Source organism: Ochotona princeps, chromosome 21, assembly GCF_030435755.1.
Source record: "Ochotona princeps isolate mOchPri1 chromosome 21, mOchPri1.hap1, whole genome shotgun sequence".
In the NCBI taxonomy this organism is placed as follows: Eukaryota; Metazoa; Chordata; class Mammalia; order Lagomorpha; family Ochotonidae; genus Ochotona; species Ochotona princeps.
In genome coordinates, this window is record NC_080852.1 from 35,258,718 (window position 1) to 35,281,335 (window position 22,618).

The 22,618-nt window shown below is 44.1% G+C and overlaps 2 protein-coding genes across 2 annotated transcripts; one reads left to right on the forward strand and one right to left on the reverse strand.

Moving 5' to 3' along the window:
• Positions 1–819: 819 nt before the first annotated feature.
• Positions 820–1,734, reverse strand: LOC101536659 (vomeronasal type-1 receptor 90-like). Its single transcript, XM_012925929.2, has one exon. It carries the CDS (start codon positions 1,732–1,734, stop codon positions 820–822), a length of 915 nt encoding a protein of 304 aa, XP_012781383.2.
• Positions 1,735–21,319: 19,585 nt separating this feature from the next.
• LOC101536408 (vomeronasal type-1 receptor 94-like) lies at positions 21,320–22,252 on the forward strand. The gene has a single exon (XM_004581682.2). The coding sequence runs from the start codon at positions 21,320–21,322 to the stop codon at positions 22,250–22,252; it is 933 nt and encodes a 310-aa protein (XP_004581739.2).
• The last annotated feature ends 366 nt before the right edge of the window (positions 22,253–22,618 follow it).

Below are 22,618 nucleotides of genomic sequence, written 5' to 3' on the forward strand. Positions count from 1 at the left end.
TGAAAACCCTAAATACAGGTCCCTTGGACCGCAGGGTGGTCCGGTGTGCATGCAAAGGAAGGTGGGGCTGCATGCAGGTGGTTGTAGAGACATCCCAGGGCCCTGCCATACAGTGGAAAATTCCTTGCGACCCTGCCTGCAATGGAACAATACTCTTCACACCTTCGTGTCCCCCACAGATCCCAGCACAAGAGTGTTGTCTTGAACCCACTGAGAAGCTCAAGTGAGGCCACAATGGTGAAAGTGACCTGTGTTTTGATGACAACCCAAGTGTGCTTCTCTGTGTCCCTAATGCGAGGCAGTGTGTGCTGGACCTCACACTCTCCAAGCGTTGTCTCAACTCAGGTGAGCATGGTTCCACTGAGGCTACAGCGGGGAGGGTAGTGTCCCCTCATGCCATTCTTGAACCTTGTGCCCGTCCACTCACAAGGGCAATGGATCCTGTGAGTGTAACAACAATCTCTTCCACAATGGTTTCTGTGTGCTCTCCTGCATGTGCTCAGACCCCATGTCCAAAATCTCACCTATGTTTAACTTCTAAGTGAAAACACAGTACAAGCTGTATTTATTACATATCTGATTTGCATTGAACCCCTAGAGCTTCCCCAGTAGTAGTTATTATAGATGAAATGATCTATTATTTACTTGTTAACATGACAAAGTAAATAGTTTTACAGAAAAAAAATGTTGGCTCCACAAATTTCAGTGGCCCCAGAGGGCACATCTTGTGTACAATTGGGATAATTTTGGAGTAAAGTACATGTTCATGTAAGGCTGTACTATTTTCTAATGAATAATCAAATGCTTGGTCTCCTACTCTCACATAGTTTTGAAAAAGGTGATTATTTGTTTTTCACTACTGATGAGCACCAATGGAGCAATGGTGGCATAACCATTGCCAACCATCACCTGGACACACAGGCGGACAGGGTCAGTGGTCCTCCACATCCCTGAAAAAGTATACAAAGTGCAGTCCATCATGTACAGCAGAACAAACACGGCCATGAGCAGCAAGATGGTGCGGGTGGCCCTGAGCTCTGGGGAGGCTCTTGGAGAAAGCCTGGTGCTGTGAAGGTGCTGGGACTGCCTCTTGTGCCTGCACAGGAGGGTCACAATGTAAACACTCAGGAAGGCCATGAACCCTGTGAAGATGATGTCCCGGAAGATCCCCAACATGGAAAATGTGTGCCTGGGTAAGTAGTTCAGGGGCCAAAGACAGCAGGAGTTAGTGACAAACATATGACTCCAGGACATACAATGTGTGGTTGCAACAATGGAGGTTAAAAAACGAGCACTCATGGACAAATTGAAGACCCAGAGGAAGAAGAAGCCACACAGGATGTGATGGGAGGAGGTCTGTTTGAACTTGGCCAACCAGGAGCTCCAGGGGCTGAGGGTAATGGCCTGGAGGACACTCAGCTGGCAGGTGGTGCACAGGGAGAGGCCCCGCATCACCTGGTAGGAGAAGATGACTGCTTTACATGTGATGTCATTCCATAGATTCTGGGACTCAAAGTCATCTGTGGCTATGATCCGTATGATGACCAACATCACCAGGTGGATGAGGGCCAAGTGCCCGATGGTGAGGTCGGTGGGCTTGGGTCTGTGCTTGAGCAAGAACATGAGGATGTGGAAGAGCAGAAGGATGGCATTGGCTGGAATCCCAATGCTGATTTCAGAAGAAAAAGCATTGCTTACGGTAAAAAAATGAGAAAAAAAATATATTTTACTCATCTTTTTGGAGGACTACAGACATGTAATAAACAAAAATGCAAGAAAATTACTTTTCATAATAATTAACTCATTTGTCCGTTTGAAGAACTACTGCTTCCTCAGAAAGATGTGTAAATATATCCCGATGCACTGTTTCAACCTGGGAATGATGAACTCACAATCTGATGGAAACTAGATGCCACTTGTGACTGTAAAATACATCCCCTTGCTGGACTCCAACATACCTGGACAAATAAATTGTCATATGAAAATAATTGCCTGAAACTGTTTTTAGTTTTCAAATCAGGGCAGGTAACTTTTATCTGCAAAAATCCTGATACAGTTCTGGCAAGTTAGAGTTCCATAATTTGGGGTGAATTCAAATGGGAATTTTAGGGCAGTAGAATCCAGGCCCACATATGCAGTACGTGTCAGTGGTGCCCACGAGAATCGTTGTCTATCTGTAATTTTATTTTGCTTTATTTACTTCCAGACAAATATTCTTCATAAGAGACTAAATGCTGGCTAGTGCAGACTCAGAAGTTAAATCTGTATTCTACTAACTCTGTGACCTTTTGCTGTCCGTTTTACTGTCTGAGCCCCAAGGATCTGTAGCTGTGGGTAAGTACATGATTAATAGAGATGCTGTGCATGCCAGGATAACAGGTGAATGTGTGGTCCAGGGTCATGCCTGGCAAACAGTGATTGCTGTGGAAATCACAGCTGTTGATGTTATGATGTCTTCCTCATGAGCATCTCTGAGAGGGGGCAGTCCTTTCATAATTGCCAGCTCTGTCCCTGCGTGATGATCCAGGGAAGTGAACCCCACAGCAGCAGCCTCTGTCCCGCTGCCTGCAGGAGCCAGGGAAGTGAACCCCACAGCAGCAGGCTCTGCCCCTGCCTGCAGGAGCCAGGGAAGTGAACCCCAGAGCAGCAGGCTCTACCCCTGCCTGCAGGAGCCAGGGAAGTGAACCCACAGCAGCAGCCTCTGGACAGCCTCTGTGTGGCAGTTTCTCCTCTTCCTTCCTGGCTTTGAAGCCTCAGTGAATCTGATCGGTCTCAGCAGAGGATGGTTCTGTGCTGCTGAAATGATGGGGCAGTTCTTGGGCTCAGCAGCTGGCTCTCCACGGGACCCTGAGCCTTCATGTCGTCCTCGGGTCAGGAGTGCCTGGGGCCCAAGTGTTCAATTTAGGCTGGAGAACTTGGTAGGAAGTAGGAATGGAATGAGTCCCCTGTGTAACATAGCAGTTTACTTAGTTTCAAACCTTACAAATGATGATGTGTATGATATTGAGATTACATCACAATAATCCATTTTTATGCGTTTATCGTGTGAAAATCAAGAATCAGATTAAATTGTACCCACAGCAAATGAGTATGGTGGTTCCATATTTGAGTTGCTTAGCTGAACTGTTTCAGACCCACTGCTGTTTAGCATTTAACAATACAGAGACTATTTGGAAAGGTGCTCCAACTTTGGGAAATTTTCTATTTTTTATAATGGAAATTCCTTAGCAGTGTTTTTCAAGTTAAGTTTAAATATTGGCCAGATGGCATACTCCTCTCCACTGAACTATTAAGCAAGATAAGGTTTGATCCTTTGGTATGTTCAGGTGAAAAGAGGACAGTGCTGTCATCATCCTGTTGGTCCTGTGTTCCCCTCATGCACCTGCTCTGTGTGGTCCAATCTGCTCTGCACACCTATTTGCTGTGTGTCAGTATCACTTAAGTTAGGACATATTACCTCTGCTGCTTTACCGTAATAACATTTAACAGACATAACTTTAAAAGACTGAGGAGAAAATTAAAACTTGATAAAAGGTAAACTTCTGTTTACTAATCTTCTTTGCAATAGCTGAGAACTTCAAAATATTGAACATTTTGATTTTTAAAATATTTTTAAAACATTGCATATGTAAAGGGTCTTAGAGATGTTCATTAATATGCACATGATGGAAAAATATACATCAATTTTAACATGTGACAATATACTTAACCCTTTTGTTCTGCTTTGATGAAGTCCTGGAGTTCCCTTGTGCAGGTCAGCTTCAATTCAGACTGTAAAGTGAAGTCGAGCAGTAGGAGTGAAGTTTTAGTCTAAAATGTTTAGAAAATGTCATCTTTGGGGGGTTTATACGAACAAAAACCATTTCATTCAAAGAAATGAGCAACTAAAAGTAACTGTTTTACATGAAAAATGGACGGATGTTGTGAGTTGCCAAAGACGACAAACATTCCCAAGATACATTCCCCATTGTGCTGCCCAGAACACTTGTAGTGGAGGTCTGTGAGAGCCTACGTTTCTTCTGAGGATATACAACCCCACCCCCGGTCTTGCCCCTTCACACTCTGACCAGAGGCCACCCAACCCAGAGTCCCCATCTGTGCAATAAAGAGCCACTTACCAGGACAGTGGGAGTCCAGGCACCTGAGAGGAACCTGCAGCCTCTTTAAGGAAAGGCCGCCCTGAGCTCAGCTCTCTGTGGATGGCGTCTTGGTGTCTGAGAAAGGCGACAAGATCACGCTGGGGAGCCCAGGACAGTGTGTCCCCAGAGGAACATGCCACCTGTCTCCTCATCTTCCTGTAATCCCTCCTGGATAACAGCCATCTGGGGAGGGCCATGCTCAAAACTTTCCTCTGAGTTCTCTGACACATGTGTGAGGATCAGGAGGGACCCAGCTCTGTAGATAACTCCATGTTCTCTCATTTTGATCCCGAGAGCACCTGAGTCCCAACTCAGTCCCCAGTGAGCAGGGCTTCTGCTCAGGCCTGGGACGGCCTTCCTGGAGTACCCACAGGCTGAGTCCTCTTCCTAAAGTGAGAGGGGCAGCTGGCCACTACATCTTCTACCTCATGTAACACCTGCTCTTTGAGTGATATTCCTAATACATGATATCTAAGATTTGTTTCAGATTTCAAGTTGTATCTCAGATAAAGACAGATAAAAACTTCTTAAAGGTATGGGGAAAGGCAGCAAAGTTCTTTTGGAACCCATGTCATTTTTGTGTTCTCTAGTGATGCTTGCTGGGGCCGGACACGTGACATGAAACTGCAGCTCGTCTCCGTCGATGAGCTGAGCTTCCAGCTCTGCACACAGGTACGGTCCTGTGCACACTGTGGCTGATGCCCGGAGCAGTCCATGCCTTCAGGCCTCTGCATCAATAAAAATGAGGACTGAACCGGGAGCTCCTGGGGCTGAGGGTGATGGCCTGCAGGACACTGAGCAGGGAGGTGGTGCACAGGGAGAGGCCCCGCAGCACCAGGTACAAGTAAAAACCTGATTTACATGTGATGTCATTCCACATCTCTCAGAATTCAAAAATATCTGTGGCTATGACCCTCATGGTCACCACCAGGTGGATGAGGGCCAAGTGCCCGATGGTGAGGTCGGTGGGCTTGAGCTTGTACTTGAGAAAGAATGAGAGGACGTAGAAGAGCAGAAAGAAGGCATTGGCTGGAATGCCAATGCCAATGCCAATTTCTGAGAAAATGAAATTTTTTCTGCCTTAATGCTAGAAAATATACTTGTTTTACTCATGTTCTTGGTGCAAAAATATATTTAATGTCTAAGGAGAAAGAATGAGAAACTATTCATCCCAATTATTACCTCTTTCTTCTAGTTTCAGCCACAACTACTGCCTTTCTGAAGGTATGTGGATCAATTCCACTGCAGTTGTCACCTGGGCGTCCTGCAGTCTAGCTCATACACTGCCAGAAGTCGCCCTAGTGCTGTCTCTATTCATACCAAGTTTGATTTGATCAAATGTCCCACTTCTGGACTGCCCCAGGATCTGAACTGTCAAACTGCCCGTACTTGAAAGGGGTTCCCTTGCTCATTCTCCCTATTTTTAGTTTCTCCAAGTCAAGAGCAATGACTTATTTCCCTTTAGGTCTGCAAAATTCAGGTAAGTCCTGCATCCGTACTGGGAATGTTATAATATGTAATGAACTCCAATATGCATTTCAGGGAATTGGAAAATAGTCCCCCATACGCAGTGTGTGTCTAGGGTATGTCCATGCATGTAGTCTTATCTCACCCACCATTAGGCTTATTTTGGTTCATTTCTTTCCAGAGAACATTTGTATCACAGCAGAGACCAATGCTGCTTCTGAAGACATTGTGCTCGCACACTGACTCAGCGTGTGGTCTGTAGCTGTCACTTGATGTGTGAGCCCCAGGAGACTCTCCGTAAATACTGGTGAGCATGTGACTAGAGATGCTTTGTGTGAAGGTATGCCAGGCAAATATGTGAGATGGGCCTGGTTATGGAGAACAATGGCCTCTGTGGAAATTGTAGCTATTGTTCTTTAAGATTTATTTTTTTTTTTTATTACAAAGTCAGATTTACAGAGAGGAGAGACAGGAAGATCTTCCATCTGATGATTCACTCCCCAAGTGAATGCAATGGCCGGTGCTGCGCTGATCCGAAGTCAGGAACCAGGAACCTCCTCCAGGTCTCCCACATGGGTGCAGGGTCCCAAGGCATTGGGCCGTCCCCAACTGCTTTCCCAGGCCACAGGCAGGGAGCTGGATGGGAAGTGGAGCTGCCAGGATTAGAACCGGCACCCATATGAGATCCCGGTGCGTTCAAGGTGAGGACTTTAGCCACTAGGCCACGCCACCGGGCCCAGCTATTATTGTTCTTAAGGTGTTTCTTCCTCACGATCCTGCCTTGAGACAGCGTAATCCATTCACTTTCCAGCTCTGACCCTGTGTAAAGAAACAGGGGAAGATGAACACCAATAGGAGGCTCTGAAAATACCTGTTCCAATCTCTTCTCTCTCTACTGCCTGGCATATGGAAATGGCAGCAAACACTTTCCCAGTGTACTTAGACAGGCATTGCTATCTACAGAAATGAGTGGCCACTTCCTCTATCTCCAACACACAGGTGGATCTCCATGGGAACCAGGTGTTGATGTCTCCTCACTGCGGAAAGCGCTTGTGTTGTATTTGTTGAAGTCATGTTGGAGCATTTGGTTATGACCTACTGGTGGTCCCCTGTGCAATGTAGCTATGGACTTTGTTGCCCAGCTTACAACTATGTGCCCTAAATATTGTAAAGAAACCCAGGAATATACTTCTCTGTGTCTGGCTTCCCTGAATCCACAGCGAAGTATCCTGTTGACCTGTATCCTTTGAGTTTCTTGGAGAAGCTGAGTGCTTAAACACCAATACCTTTCATAGCAATTCAGAGATAGGGGATCTTGGTATGAACCTCGGAAATTTCCAGTTTGCAGTGGGAGTTCCATAGCAGCATTTTTGAATGTTAACCTTTTCTCAAAGATCTGGTCAAATAAATGACGCAGTCCTCTCCAATAAATACATTTAACAAGATAAGCTTAGGTCCTGTAACGTGCTCAGAGAATGCAGGCAAGCATTTGTCTTGGCACCCTCCTGTTTCTGTTAATCATGGGTCCTGTGCCTCCATTAATTACAAGCTGTGAATAGTCAGCCGCCTCTTTCCTGAACTGAAAATGCCATCCTCTAGTAACTGTTTCACCTCGCCTTGGCAAACTACACTGATCGTATTTTAGTTTAAATAATGGTATTTAATATGTATTACAACAATTTTAGAAGACGGCAATGGAAGTTAAAGTGATAGGATGGAAATTCTCTGTCTCTTCCCCTGCTCAATAACTCTGCATTTCCAATAAATAAATGAACTTTGCAAATATATAATAGTGTAAAACTGATCTAGGGGCTTGTCCACTCGTTGCTCTACTGTGACCAAGGCGTACGTGCCTTCGGGTTACTCAGAATTTAGAAGGGCAATGCCACACTACTGGGATTTCATCAGGAAATCACGTTAGGTGGATCATTAGTCAAGACTTCTGGATAAGCCTTATTTTTCCTTTAAGGGAGATTGTGCAGAAGGAGTTGGAAAGCTTTTCCTGTTCTGTTTGTTGAGCAAGGAAAATGACACATTTGGAAGCATTCAGGGGCACGCCCAGACACAAGTCCCCTCACTCGGCTGTCTCCACCTCATCCCGTTTACCCTGCTGCTCCTGTTGGAACACGTATGTTAGATACCCACACCTTAGGTTTTTTATAATGTAAACAGGGAAGGAATGTAAGTAAAAGTAATGATTTATATTGGTGCATTGAGTTTTCCAGGCAATGTCCTGGTAGAGGAGAGCATTTAAGAAGATAAAAGTGCTCCTGGCAGCATCTCCCAACCCATGCCTCCTCACGCACAGTCCTGACTGGCACAGCGCAGTGCAGGAGGTCAGAGGGTGGCACAGATGGCACCTGCTCTCGTCATATTACCAAGTCACCAAATCACATTTTCCACACCAGAGAAAGCCAACTGTCTTCGAAGGGATTTTAGCTTTTGAATATAATGATGTAGGTCAGAGGAAAAATCATATAAAGTTCTGAAAGAGCTCTCACTAGGACAGGTCACACCATAGAAGGGAAAGGAAAGGCAAATGGGCAGACTAGGAGAACAAAAAGTACACAGCCAGGAGTTCTTAGAACTCATCAAGAAGGCTGATTATCCTTCAGGAGCAAATTCGTGCTGTTAGGACTCCCTGTTGCACTGGGGTGAAGGAAGCAATCACTTCTCACATAATACTCCTGGATGTACGATTTGTGTTGGCAACAATGGAGTTTAAGAAGCAAGCACTCAAGGACAAATTGAAGACCCGGAAGAATAAAAAGGTACTTGCACTGTGATGGGAGGATGTCCGTTTGAATTTGGTCAACCTGGAGCTCCTGGGACTGAGGGTGATGGCCTAGAGGACACTCAGCTAGCAGGCATGGCACAGGGAGAGGCCCCGCATCACTTGGTAGGAGAAGATGACTGCTTTACATGTGATGTCATCCCAGAGATTCTGGGACTCAAAGTCATCTGTGGCTATGATGTATGATGGTCAGCATCAGCAGGTGAATGAGGGCCAAGTGCCCAGTGGTGAGGTCGGTGGCTTGGCCTTTAGCTTGAGAAAGAACAAGACCAAGTGGGAGAGAAGTAGGAATGTGTTAGCTGCAATCCCATTGCTGATTAGAAAGAAAAATCCATTTCTTATAACAATAAACCTGGAGTTTATATGACTTTCATTCATCCTTTAGGGGAGACAAGCACGTAGTCAATGTCTGAGGAAAAAGTAAAGTAACATCACAAGGTGCGAACTCCATTAGTTTCAACTGCAACTATCCCCTTAGGAAGGTATTTGGATCAATCCCAACGCACCCTTTATCACCACAGAGCATTGCAGTCTCCCTCAAGTTGACCCAGAAGCTACTATGTTCCTAGCACCACACCCTGCCCATCATGAGTTGATAACAAGTCCCATTGCTAGTTTCCCACAGGACCTGGCCAACACAATCGCCACTGTGTGAAAGATTTGCTGATTTCTATGTTATATTAACTCATGTTCATAGATCCTTAATAAGAGTGCTGTAATAATTTAGTAAATTGAAATAAGAAATTTAGGAAAGTAGAAATTAGACCTCCTAATCAATAAGTGTTCACGGCATATCCACTCTTACAGTTATTTCTCTTGCTGTTAGTTTTGATTTATTCAATTGCAGACAAATATTCTTAATATGGAAGACACCAAATACTGATTAGTGTGGGCTCTGGATTTTAGTCCGTGATCTGTCTTACTGAAGTGTGACTTTTTTTTTTGTTTTTTTTTGTTTTTTTTTTTTTTGTTTTTTTTTAAAGATTTATTCATTTTATTACAGCCAGATATACACAGAGGAGGAGAGACAGAGAGGAAGATCTTCCGTCCGATGATTCACTCCCCAAGTGAGCCGCAACGGGCCGATGCGCGCCGATCCGATGCCGGGAACCTGGAACCTCTTCCGGGTCTCCCACGCGGGTGCAGTGTCCCAAAGCATTGGGCCGTCCTCAACTGCTTTCCCAGGCCACAAGCAGGGAGCTGGATGGGAAGTGGAGCTGCCGGGATTAGAACCGGCGCCCATATGGGATCCCGGGGCTTTCAAGGCGAGGACCTCAGCCGCTAGACCACGCCGCCGGGCCCCTGAAGTGTGACCTTTGTAAGCCCGTTGCCTGTAAGCATGTGTCAGCATTATTCGCGGCACTGTATGCTGCACGGTATTAGGGAAACGCATGAAGCGGGCAGTATGCCTGGCAAACAGCCATCTCTGTGGGCATGGCAGCTGCTGCCACTCTGCAATGCGTATCTACCTCACAAACATCCCTGAAAGAGTGCAGCCCTTTCCGGCTCTGCCTGCCCCGTCCCTGGCTCGGGGAGCACCACCCCAGTGGCATCTCTGTAACCTTTGTCCCCTGGTTTCTTCTTGCACTGGTGTGTAGAATCAGGAGTCCATATTCCTTAGTCCAGAGAGGTGGATGAACTTGGCCTCAACCAGACAGGGGTTCTGCTGTGGGCCTGAGCCCTCCGTCCTCCGGAAGTGCATGGACTTGATTTTATGCTAGAGAAATAGGTTATAATTTCTTTCTGGGTTATTTTCCCACTGCAATATAGCTATCTACTTTGACTCAAACCTTATAAATCTGATGTATGGTAAAAAATCCTCCCGTGAATACATTTTCATATATTATCTGAAAAGCCAGCATGTCGGGCTGAATTTCATTCACAGAAAGAAGACAGTGGTTTGACAGTATGAGTTGCTAAGGAGGAGCTGAACTGTTCAAGCCCCTTTGTTGTTTAACATTTAACAGTGAGATGATGTGGAAGCAAGGTCTCAGTCTTGGAAACTTTCCACTGTAGTCATTGTAAATTCCATAGTAACATTAAGCTTTTCTGAAATCCATGAAACAATGACATCATCATATTCTCAGTCCATTCATTCAGCAAGACTGGGTGTGGTGCTGTGCAATGCTCAGAAAATAGGAAATGTTCGTCTCACCACTCACCTGTTTCTGTGCGTCTAATGGTAGGCCAGGACCCCATCCCTGAGCAGTGTTTCCTGTGTTCAAAATGTTACCTCGTGATTGTACCTATTTTACCTAAGCTAGGCAATATATATACTGGTAGTGTTTTTTTAAATTATATCATTTGATAGTTTAATTTTAATGTAACACTTCAAATGATGGTGAGAAAAGTTAGAAATTTACACTGTGTGTTCTTAGAAGTTCTTACATATTTCATATTAAATCCTCAAATATCCCAAATAATCTAACAGTTGAAAGATGACTTCAAAAAATTGAACTCCCTAAATATGAAATCTTTAGATTTTTCATTAAAAGGCATACTATGAAAAAGCTATGTATATATCTTGAAATGTTTTTTTTTTTTTGCCAAAAAGAACTTTTAATTCCATTTAACTTGAAATTTTTTTGAAGTTCTCTTTCATAAGCTTTGAATATAAGTGACCGTTACTAGCACAAATGTATGATGCCAGGAATGTGAGCGCGCAGCCTGTGCGCCGGTGTCAAGCTGTGACAGAGGGACTACAGGGCTTCAGTGTTTCTCGAGGGTGTGTGTAAGCACTGTGGGTAGATATTATAATTAGTAATGCAAGCTTAAATGTTATATAGCTCAGGGGGCTTACTGATCCTTGGGTATTTTAGACCCAATCTTTATGTGTAATCTGAGAAAACATTCCACAGAATAATTATCGGTAATACAAAAACAACCCACAGCAAAATACAGAACTGCACGGTGCCACAAGAAGAGAGCGGACCGACCTGAGAACTGGCTTCCCTCATCAGCAACACAGCAGGTGAGAGCATGCGAGCTCCCCGTCGTGGCTTCCCTCATCAGCAACACAGCAGGTGAGAGCATGCGAGCTCCCCGTCGTGGCTTCCCTCATCAGCAACACAGCAGGTGAGAGCATGCGAGCTCCCCGTCGTGGCTTCCCTCATCAGCAACACAGCAGGTGAGAGCATGCGAGCTCCCCGTCGTTCAGCGTCAGTCACTACTTCTACATGTGTCATGGAAATCAGTACATCTAGTCTGGGGTAAGAAAGTATAAACCCAAGCGTTGACATCAAGGTATATGACATTTATTCTAGAAATTGCTCCTAACAAAGGATTCCTAGAGCGTTTATTAGCAGTGATAGAAAAGGGGGGACTTTTTAAAATGAATCTTTAAAAGTGTTCTGAGATGGAAAAATTGGAGATTTTTTTACGATAACTTTAGCCTCATTTCTCCATCTTCTAGTTTACGACTTAAGACACAGCCTAAAAACTGACTCCATCTGAAGCTACTACAAGAAAGATTAATGAGAAAACACTGGACATTGTGCAAGGAGGAGAGGGGCAACTTCCCCAGCATTTCTTCAAAGATCCTTATGGCAGGTAATTTTTTCAGTATTTTTAAATAGTTTTAAATGATGCCTCTGTTCCATAAAGATGAACTTATAAAGCCAATAATAGTGGATGAAAACTGAGGTGCCTGGGAAGGGCCTAGTGGAACTGTAAGAGTGGTTATGAGTGTGCACATTGTAGTCTAAATGATTAGAAAATGTGTGGTTTGAGAGTTAATATACCAAACAAATGAAAGTTATTTCATCCAAGGAAATGAATGGGTAACTAAATTTCTTACTTGACTGTTCTAAATGAATGAAGCAGTTTTGTGAATTGCTGAATTAAAAAGCCACAGAGAACACCTCTGAGCTGCAGAGGGCTGTCAGAGCCCTCATCTCTTCTACTACAAACCTCACCCAAGGGCCAACTTGTCCATCTTCTCACCCTGCCTGGGAGCCCACCCATCCACGAGTCCCCATCTGTGGAATAAAGAGCCACTTACCAGGAGCACAGCTGAGGGACTCCAGGCACCTGAGAGGACCTGCAGTGCTTTAAGGGAAGGCCGCCCTGAGCTCAGCTCTCTGTGGATGGCGTCTTGGTGTCTGAGAAAGGTGACACGCTGCCTCCGGGCAGGCCAGGACATGGAGTCCCCGGTAGGACACGTCATCTGTCTCCTCATCTTCCTGTATTCTCTCCTGGCTAACAGCCATCTGGGGAGAGCTGTGCTCACAACTCTGCTCTGAGTTCCCTGACATTGTGTAAGCGTCACAAGGGGCCAAGCTTTGTAAATAACATCAAGTTCTGTCATTTTGATCTGAAGCACATGAGTCCCAACCCAATCCCCACCGTGTAGAGCCTCTGCTCGGGTGTCAGAGACCCCTGGTGGCCCCAGGAGTTCCCCAAAGCTGAGAGTCCTCTTCCTGCAGTGGGAGGGGCTCCCTGGTCACTGCAGCCTCTACCTCCTGCAGCACCCGCTTTCCAAGTCACACCAATCAGGGACTACGTGATGTCCAAGCTGCTCTAGTTGCAGGCTCTGTCACACGTTATATGTGTGGATGTAGAGAACTTCCCTTGGAGCTCATTTGCTCATCCTCATCCTCTGGTGATCCCTGCTGTGGCCCACGTGTGACCCTAACACGCAGCCCTGCCTGCCATGGTGCACCCTGCTGGGGATGAGCTCACACCTGTGCACACAGGCAGGGACCTGTGCAGTGTGTGGTGATGCCCTCAGATGGCCACACGGCCAGCCTCCAGGACAGGAAGTGTGAGGACTGAGCTCGGTGGAGCAGTGCAGTGTGAGCCAGGATTTCCTGGTGGCTGAGGAAGCCCAGGCTTCAGGGGTGATTGTCCTCAGAGATGTGAGACAAGTTCATCTCTGGCTATTTTCTGTTCATGACTACGTTCACCAGGAAGGAAGCTTAGAGGAGAAAAACTTCTCTGTATTCAGATAAGTTAGATGTTCGGGAAACACTATTACTCAGCCAGCTTGTCTGTAAAGCTGACTGCCCAACTGTGGGTTTAGTGGAAGTGCTGTGAGCCTGTGTGTGGCCCCCAGGAGGCAGGGCTCACTTGGGCTGTGACTGGGGGGATCCACTTCCCAGCTGTGTCCTGGCTGCCCCGACCAGGGATGGCTCAGACTGTGGCTGCTGACCAACAGAATGAGGGGACAGTGTACGAGTGAAGGATGGTGTCCCCTGGTGCCCAGCAGCTGACCGAGCTGGCTGTTACTCGAGCAGCAGCCTGCCAGCACCAATTACGAGAAATCTAGTTTTGCATGTTTCCAAAGGTGGGATGGTTTTTTCTTTCACGCTGCATGTTTTAAAAAGTTTGAATGGCTTTATATTTTTGTTTTCTCTACCCAGGTAATATCAGACGTCTTGTTGCAAGATCTTGGGGAAACGAACGAGGCAGTGTGGGAGCACCCTTGGGCTGACACTAAGTCCTGGAGATGGGTACCTGGGCACACCAACACACACTCGCTCAGGTGTTTGCAGCTGATGGGTGTTCCGGGTCTCTCTCTCATTTAATTGAATGGGAGAGAGGGAGAGAGAGTTTTGAAATTATTTGGCTTTCTCGATACTAAGCTTTACGTATTCTGGATGTTAACCCCTCAATACGCGTGTGCTTGGAAATTACCTTCCCCTACTCTTTAGACCATTTGTTTGTTGAATCTTGCACATTGCGAGGAGTAGAGTATAGCTAACAATCTGCAGTTGGATATTCAATTTGCAAGCACCATTTTTTAGACAGACTGACCTTTAACCAAAGCATATTTTTAACACATATTTCAAAGGTTAGTTGGCTGAAATGCATGTTACTGCTTTTATAATTTTTGAAAATGTTATTGCTTTCTTGAGTTCTTTTCAGACAGTGGAAAACATGACTGATTCATGGCAGCACTATTGATTTTTACACTGCCATTTTGCTGAGTTTGTTTACAAATTTGAGCTCCTGTTTTTGGAATCCTTAAGGTTTGTCTGTATATTTATGTCATTTACAAAAAGTTAGTTTTATTCCCTCATTTTCACCAGAACTGGTGAAGAGTTGCTTTCAGCCAAGGCAAGTCCAACAACAGGCCTTACACGACAGAAAAAATGACTTTTTGTTTTGGTAGCATTTAAAATTTTAAAAGGGTAAATTGTTTTGTATATGTTATAAGTTTCCCACCTCTGGTGATTGACACCTCTCGAGTTTTGGGAGATAATTGTTGTAAATAGTGTATGTGTGTGAGATACTTGAATTTCGTGGACATACACATATGAAATGGGTATCATGATCAGACCTGTCAACACCTCCTACACTCACATATGGTGACCTCATAAGGATGGTGGGAAAATAAAAGATAAATTCATGTCAATGCACAACATTCTAAAAGTAATTCTTAGTTTTTAAAATCATAATTTTTATTTTCATAAAGCTTTTGAACTCTCATATTTGTACAAGCTAAAAATCTTCATCTACCCGCTTATGCAATTTCAGGTTTGCAATACAGTGTTTAACTAGTTACCATGGTGTGTAGACATTTCTAGAACTTCTCTTACGAAGTTTGTGCCCTTTGTAATGTCCTCCAGTGCAACCATTTCCCACAAAATGGCAGTATGTGCACATGCATTTCAAAAAGTTCACTGGAAATGGAATTACAAGTTTGCTCTGGGGGGCTGGTGCAGTGGCTTAGCAGCTAAAGTCCTCACCTTGAACGCACCAGGATCCCATATGGGCGCCGGTTCTAATCCCAGCAGCTCCACTTCCCATCCAGCTCCCTGCTTGTGGCCTGGAAAAGCAGTCAAGGATGGCCCAGGAAGCCTTGGGACCCTGCACCCGCGTGGGAGACCTGGAGGAAGTTCCTGGCTGCTGGCTTTGAATCAGCTCAGCTCTGGCCATTGTGGTCACTTGGGGAGTGAATCATCAGACGGAAGATCTTCCTCTCTGTCTCTTCTCCTCTCTCTATATCTGACTTTGTAACAAAAATAATCTTTAAAAAAAGTGTTTGCTCTGGTACAAACACTATTTTTGAAAAATCAAGCATTGTTGTTTTTTTCATTGTGTGCATTTTCCGTGAACTTTTGAACACCCTTCACAGAGAGGTTCTGAGTTTTGGTGCACCTTGACTGTTCCATTTCCATGAGAAAACCCCTAGGAGTGGCGTATTAGAGTCATGGATCACACTTCTGACTGATTGTTTAGGGAACTGTTTTCCAAAGCAGCTGCATCCGATGTCCTGTCAGCCACATGAGAGTTCTGATTTTCTTATATCCTTAAAGCACCTGTGTTTTCAATGTTTTAGTCACTGTAAGTGTTGCAAAGTAAGGTCTGGTGCCATAGCCTAGTGGCTAAAGTCTTCAACTTACATGTGCCAGGATCCCATATGGACACCGGTTCAAGTCTCAGCTTACTCACTTCCCATCCAGCTTCCTGCTTGTGGCCTGGGAAAGCAGTCGAGGACGGCTCAAAACCTTGGGACCCTGCACCCATGTAGGAGACTGTAAGAAGCTCCAAGCTTTGGAAGGGCTCAGTGCCAGCCATCACAGCAATAAGATCTTTCTCTTTGTCTCTCTTTCTCTGACTTTCCAATATACAAATGACCAGTAATCTCATTAAACACTCAGTAATTTTGACCATCAGAAAACTTCAAATCAGAGCCACATGAGATGCCAGTTCATAACTCCAAGGATGAGTAGCAAACATGGAAAAGAATGCTGCCAAGGGTGTGAACAAACTGGAAGTTCCATATGGTTGATAAAGATGTTCAAAGTGGCAGCCTTGGAAAACAGATTTCCCCAAGATGTCATATACAGAAGTGTAACGCATGACGCAATGGCTTCACTCCTATATGTAAACAAGGAAATTAACAGGTTCAGATGAAACGTGTGTAAGAATGGGCAGGGAATTAAACAGTTCAGAAATTCACATTGTGAATAAAACTATGCATGGTATTCAAAAACGTTTTGCGCCTAAACAAAATCTGAAATAGCTTTAAAATAAGTTACAAATTCATTTGTTATACGTAACTTCCTAAGTCTGACGATCTCTGCACATTCAGTGGTTAAGACTGCTGTATTCTATGTAGCGCAAGAGGACAAATGTCAGATTTTCGCTGTACACTGAAGGGAATTGTAAGAAGTTTTCAAAAAGTTCATGGAAATACATATTATAAAAAATTTTCATGGATGAAAGTTTTTTGAATGAAAATAAACATCTTTCAACTCTTTGCATAATTTTTAAGCTATATTTGTATGAGTAGAGAGAGATGTTGACCAGTTCGGTTATGATACCATATTATAATGTGTGTTTGTACATATTTGAGCTATCTTTTGTATCAATTTTGTGAGTAACACATTATGCCACATTCCATCCTGTTCCAGCTGTAATGTTTATATTGTCAATGTCAGGAAACTAAAGATGAACTGAACTGTTTTGGATATAGTGAGTTCCAACTTTGCCAAGCTCGAATGTGAAAATAAAGATGTTGGGCCCGGCGGCGTGGCCTAGCGGCTAAAGTCCTCGCCTTGAAAGCCCCGGGATCCCATATGGGCGCCGGTTCTAATCCCGGCAGCTCCACTTCCCATCCAGCTCCCTGCTTGTGGCCTGGGAAAGCAGTCGAGGACGGCCCAATGCCCAAAGCTTTAGGACCCTGTACCCGTGAGGGAGACCTGGAAGAGGTTCCTGGTTCCCGGCTTCAGATCGGCACAGCACCAGCCGTTGCACTCACTTGGGGAGTGAATCATCGGACGGAAGATCTTCCTCTCTGTCTCTCCTCCTCTCTGTGTATCTTTGTAATAAAAATAAATCTTTAAAAAAAGAAAATGAAGGTGTTAATAAAATAGCAACATTTTTCTTCATGTTAATAAAAGAAAAATCAAAGATGACTTAAAGAGTATCCTGTGGAACTATGTCAGAAACAGAGTGGTCCCAGCCGGAGAATTTAGCCAAGGAAAAGAAAAGTCATCCAGGTTGGAAGACAAGGGGGTCTGCGGGTGACATGATGGAATAGAGACTGCACCAAAAATTGTTATAAATTCAACGAGTTAAAGGGTACAAATCAGTGCAGTGTTTTACACCAGGGAAAAACTATCTGTAAAACCAATCATGAAACCAATTCCATTTCCAGTAACCTACAAAAACATCAATTAAGCCAAACAGAGAAAAGATCTCTAGGATACAATAAATCAATGATACATAAACAGAAAGACACCAAATGTTCATGCTTTGAAATAGTAGGCATCATTAAAACGCCCATACTGTACAGTTATGTAACCTTCACTGCACTCTCATCAAAATATCAACGGTGTATCTGAAAGAGCTAGGAAAACACACTACTAGATGTGTACAGAGGCATAAAGACCCCGACAGCCCATGCAGTCCTTAACGAAAAACACAACGCATCGTTCTACCTGGCTTCCTACTATAGTGCAACGCCACAGCAATAAAACACACACCTAGAATAAAACATACTCACTGAGCCAACTGATCTTTGACAAAGGTGCTCAAAATGGGTTTGTAGGAAAAAAATGGTCTTTTCATTAAATGGTGTCCGGAAATTGAGTATTTGGAAAACTATAACTAGATACTATCGCATACCATAGGTGGAATTTAGCATAAATAGGATCAAAGATAGTGTAAGTTCTAATACTTCGAAACTGCTGGAAGAAAACAAGCAATGGACAACAGTTTGATAGACTCCAGAAGCAAAAGACAATGATTTCATCAAACTAAAAATGATCTTCACAGCAAACCAAGCAATGAGCACAGAAAAGACACCTGACAGAGTCAGAGACGGTGTTCAGGGCACACATATGACAAGGGGGTCAATAACCATAATTTCTTTAAAAAAAAAAACTACAAAGCAAAAAAGTCAAATAATCTAATTTAGAAGTGAGAAGTAGCTCCACAGTCATGTTTTAAAGGACATGTAAATAGCCAGGCACACAAAAATGCTCAACTTTCATCAATAGGGAAATGAAAATCAGACTGACCATGAGAAACCAGGTGCTGTGTGTCCAGGTGGATGCAGGGACAAGGCTGCCTTGCACACACTGTGGGGGAGGACTCTCCGCCTTTGGGAACTCACAGGGGGCCCCCGGGGTCCAAGGTGAGCACTGCACAGCCTGGAGGAAAATGAGACAACTTGGTGTTGTCTGCAGGCCTGAGCCCCCTGTGACCCCCACACAGTGTCAGGGAACTCAGAGCAGAGTTGTGAGCACAGCTCTCCCCAGATGGCTGTTAGCCAGGAGAGAATACAGGAAGATGAGGAGACAGATGACGTGTCCCACCGGGGACTCCATGTCCTGGCCTGCCCGGAGGCAGCGTGTCACCTTTCTCAGACACCAAGACGCCATCCACAGAGAGCTGAGCTCAGGGCGGCCTTCCCTTAAAGCACTGCAGGTCCTCTCAGGTGCCTGGAGTCCCTCAGCTGTGCTCCTGGTAAGTGGCTCTTTATTCCACAGATGGGGACTCGTGGGTGGGTGGGCTCCCAGGCAGGGTTAGAAAGGGGGGAACATGGAACTAGAGTGAGGTTTGTAGTAGCCTCAGAAGAGATGCGGGCTCCGACAGCCCTCTGCAGCTCAGGGGTGTTCCTTGTCTTACACAGTGGGTAACTGTCTTCTCCGGACACTTGGTGTTTCAGTTTGGCAACACATAAAATTAGCTCATTCTATTTTTCCAATTGTTTGGCTAAAATGATTTTCTTAGTGCTTAAACTCTGAAAACACAGATTTTCTTACGTTAGACTGAAACTATTGTCATAAGTACCAATTACCTGGGAGATGAAGAACTTAGGTTTTCATCCAACACTTACTACCCGTTTTATAGTTTCATCTTCATAAAGCTAAACCATCACTTGAAGCTGCCTTACAGTTTATCTTTAAAAACAACTTAAGCCTTTATATGGAAATGGGGATCTTGGATCACAACAGTGTAGTGAATAGTTAGCCTTTCCTTTCCAAACAGTGTCTGTATTTTCTCATGAATACTTTTTTTCTAATCCTGGCTCAAACATCATATTTCAAATTGATGGAGTTATGTCTTAAGGTAGTAAGAAAATTCCAAAGTTGAATTGGGGGAAATTAGGCTGAAATGACAATGCAAAGAAAGAGAATACATTGATGATGAGGGATCCTTATTCCGCATAACTAGAAGTTTTAGAAGAATTATATCTCAGAATTATTGAGACATTTAAAAAGTCCCTCCCTGTTTCATTGGGAAGAAACACTCCATAAACCGTTAGTTAGGAGGAAATTCCAGGAAATGTCATGGGATGTGTAGATATATTGTGCCTTTGTGTATACATCTGTCATGCATGTCTTAGAACACACAGTGTGACGTGACCACTCTTGCTAAAAAGACAGACTGTTGTGTGATGACGAGAGAGGGAGAGAAAGATCTAGACAGACAGGAAGTCACTCTGACTGTCCTCTGTTGACCAGGGAAGTCAACACTCATGATGGCCTGGTCAGTATCTTCGATGCACTGAATGTTGTAGTGACGAGATCTCAGTAATGTCCCTGGCTTTGCTTTGGAGGAGGATTAATTACACTGCTTCTAGTTTTTCTCAGGCTGCACCATAAATATTGATGCCATAAATGCTCAAGGGCAAGCAAGCACCTAAGTTGCACTTCACAGGTTTCAGCTTGCATGACCTATATATAATTCTAACTCAGACATATCCTGTCAATATCTTTCATTCACCTAAGATTTTTCAAGTTTTCCATCATTCTCCTTGAATTCATGTAAGTCACAGCATCTCTGACCATAGCACTAACAACCCTTTGGTGCCAACTTTGCCTATGCTGACTGTTAGCAGTCAGCTGTTGCTCCACAGGCCTCTTCACAATTGTCCAGGCAGAATGTCCACGAAGAACATGTTACCACTAAATATACTCACAGTTTCTAATATACATGCACTGTATATGGTCAATATCACCCACCAGCTATTTCCTATGTTCAGCACAATGGTGACCTATACAGAAATGACCAAACAAGGCGCGCTCTTTCATCTAAGGCACATTACAATCTCCTGGACACACATCCTAGTAGTTACACATCAGGTGCATCCTGAGAGAGAAAGAATGATGCTCATGCTACAGGAGACAAAGCAACCTCCCTCCCTCCCCTCACCCAGCATCTGTCCACCCCGTGTCAAACCAGTGATTATACTACTCATTTATTGTATTTCCGATGGCCACTATTTATTTTCGGTATTTATTTATTGAGGTTCTTATTCAGGAAGTATTAAGCCTTCTTGCTGCAAATTTAAAATACATCATTCCTAAGCTAAAAACAAAGAGACAAAAGGAAAGGTAAAGAAGTAGGAAGAGAGGGAGGGAGTACAAGCAAGTCCTAAGAACTGTGTCACTGAATCAGTTAACACTAACTAAAGTCAACTATGAAAAGTTATACAAAACTACTAAATAAATTCATAGCCTACATTAACCAGTCTTGTCCCTTGTATACTGAAATATTCACTATGGAAATAAACAAAAAAACCTAGCACTGAAATAAGAAAACTGTTGATTTTTGAATTTTCTGAATTTATTTGAATTTATCAAAAGTAGCACTATTATGTATCCTGAAAGATATCAGAATTTTGCAAATAAAAAGAGAAATAGCTCATTGGTACAGACTTAAGACATAAAACATAAAAACCACAAACAATTTTCCAATATTGGAACTTTTATTTTCCAGGTCTGCTGGGATGAGACAATGGGGAGAGTTACCTACTTGGGATGACAGGTCTGGAACCGGGAAGAGACTGACTTCCGAGAGAGTGTGAGGTGGACACACATTCCCAGGGGCTGACATGTGCACAGATCATTATGAGAAGAGTAGACGTGCCCGAGACTGGCAAAACAGATAACTCATGTGTTCAACCATTTTGCTTCCTTTTCCCTCAGACATTTACTGTGTGACTGTCACCCCACAAAAGATGAGTAAAAGAAATATTTATTTACATTTTCCTGCTGTACAAAATGTCTTTCTCTCTGAAATCAGCATTGGGATCTCAGCCAATGCCTTCCTCCTGCTCTTCCACATTCTCTCCTTCTTTCTCAAGCACAGACCCAAGCCCACCGACCTCACCATCGGGCACTTGGCCCTCATCCACCTGGTGATGCTGATCATCATCGGGGTCATGGCCACAGATGTTTTTGAGTCTTGGGAGCTATGGGATGACTTCAAGTGTAAAGCGCTTTTCTACTTGTACCAGGTGATGCGGGGCCTCTCCCTGTGCACCACCTGCCAGCTGAGTGTCCTCCAGGCCATCACCCTCAGCCCCTGGAGCTCCTGGTTGGCTAAGTTCAAACAGACCTCCTCCCATCACATCCAGAGTGGCTTTATCTTCCTCTGGGTCATCAATTTGTACAAGACTGCTCATTTATTACTTTCCACTGTTGCTACTAAAAATGGAACGTCCAACAGTCTTTTGTTCGTTGGCAAATCCTGTTCCCTTTTGATCTTACACAGCTTACCCAGGCACACATTGCACATCCTTGGCATAATCCAGGATGTCTTTCTTCTATGCCTCATGGCCCTCTCCAGTGCCTACATGGTGACCCTCCTGTGCAGGCACAGGAGGCAGTCCCAGCACCTTCACAGCACCAGGCTTTCTCCAAGAGCCTCCCCAGAGCTCAGGGCCACCCGCACCATCCTGCTGCTCATGGGTATCTTTGTGCTCCTGTCCTTGATGGACTGTATTGTGTACTCCTTCTCGGGGGTATCCTGGACCAGTGACCCCGTTCGCCTGTGTGTCCAGATGTTTGTGGGCAATGGCTATGCCTCCATTGCCCCTTTGGTGCTAATCAGCAGTGAAAAACGCCTGATCAAGCTTTTCAAATCCATGTGCAAGAATAAAAATAAGTGATTAATTGTGCAGTAACAAATTGTGTAGTCTTCAAAACACTGAAAACAGTGTTTTGTATTCATGGGATATCAAATGGACAAATATATGATTGTTAGGAATCCAACAACACAGATAAATCTTCTCAGTTGATGAAGTAAACGAATTAATATAATCACACACTCACATTTCTCAAAAACAATTTACAAATTTAATGAAATACCAATAAAGCCCAAGAACATTCTTCACAGAACTACCAAAAACCCTGAAAATACACAGAAATACAAAGTAGTTAAAGCAATATTAGACAATAAGAACAAAGCAGAAAGGACCACGCTATCAAATTTCAAACCCACTACAGAGCTATGATAATGAAAACCATCATTACTG

Bases quoted from the DNA above. Each gene is read 5' to 3' on its own strand.
- LOC101536659 (XM_012925929.2), bottom strand. From the start codon at position 1,734: ATGAGTAAAATATATTTTTTTTCTCATTTTTTTACCGTAAGCAATGCT.
- LOC101536408 (XM_004581682.2), top strand. From the start codon at position 21,320: ATGAGTAAAAGAAATATTTATTTACATTTTCCTGCTGTACAAAATGTC.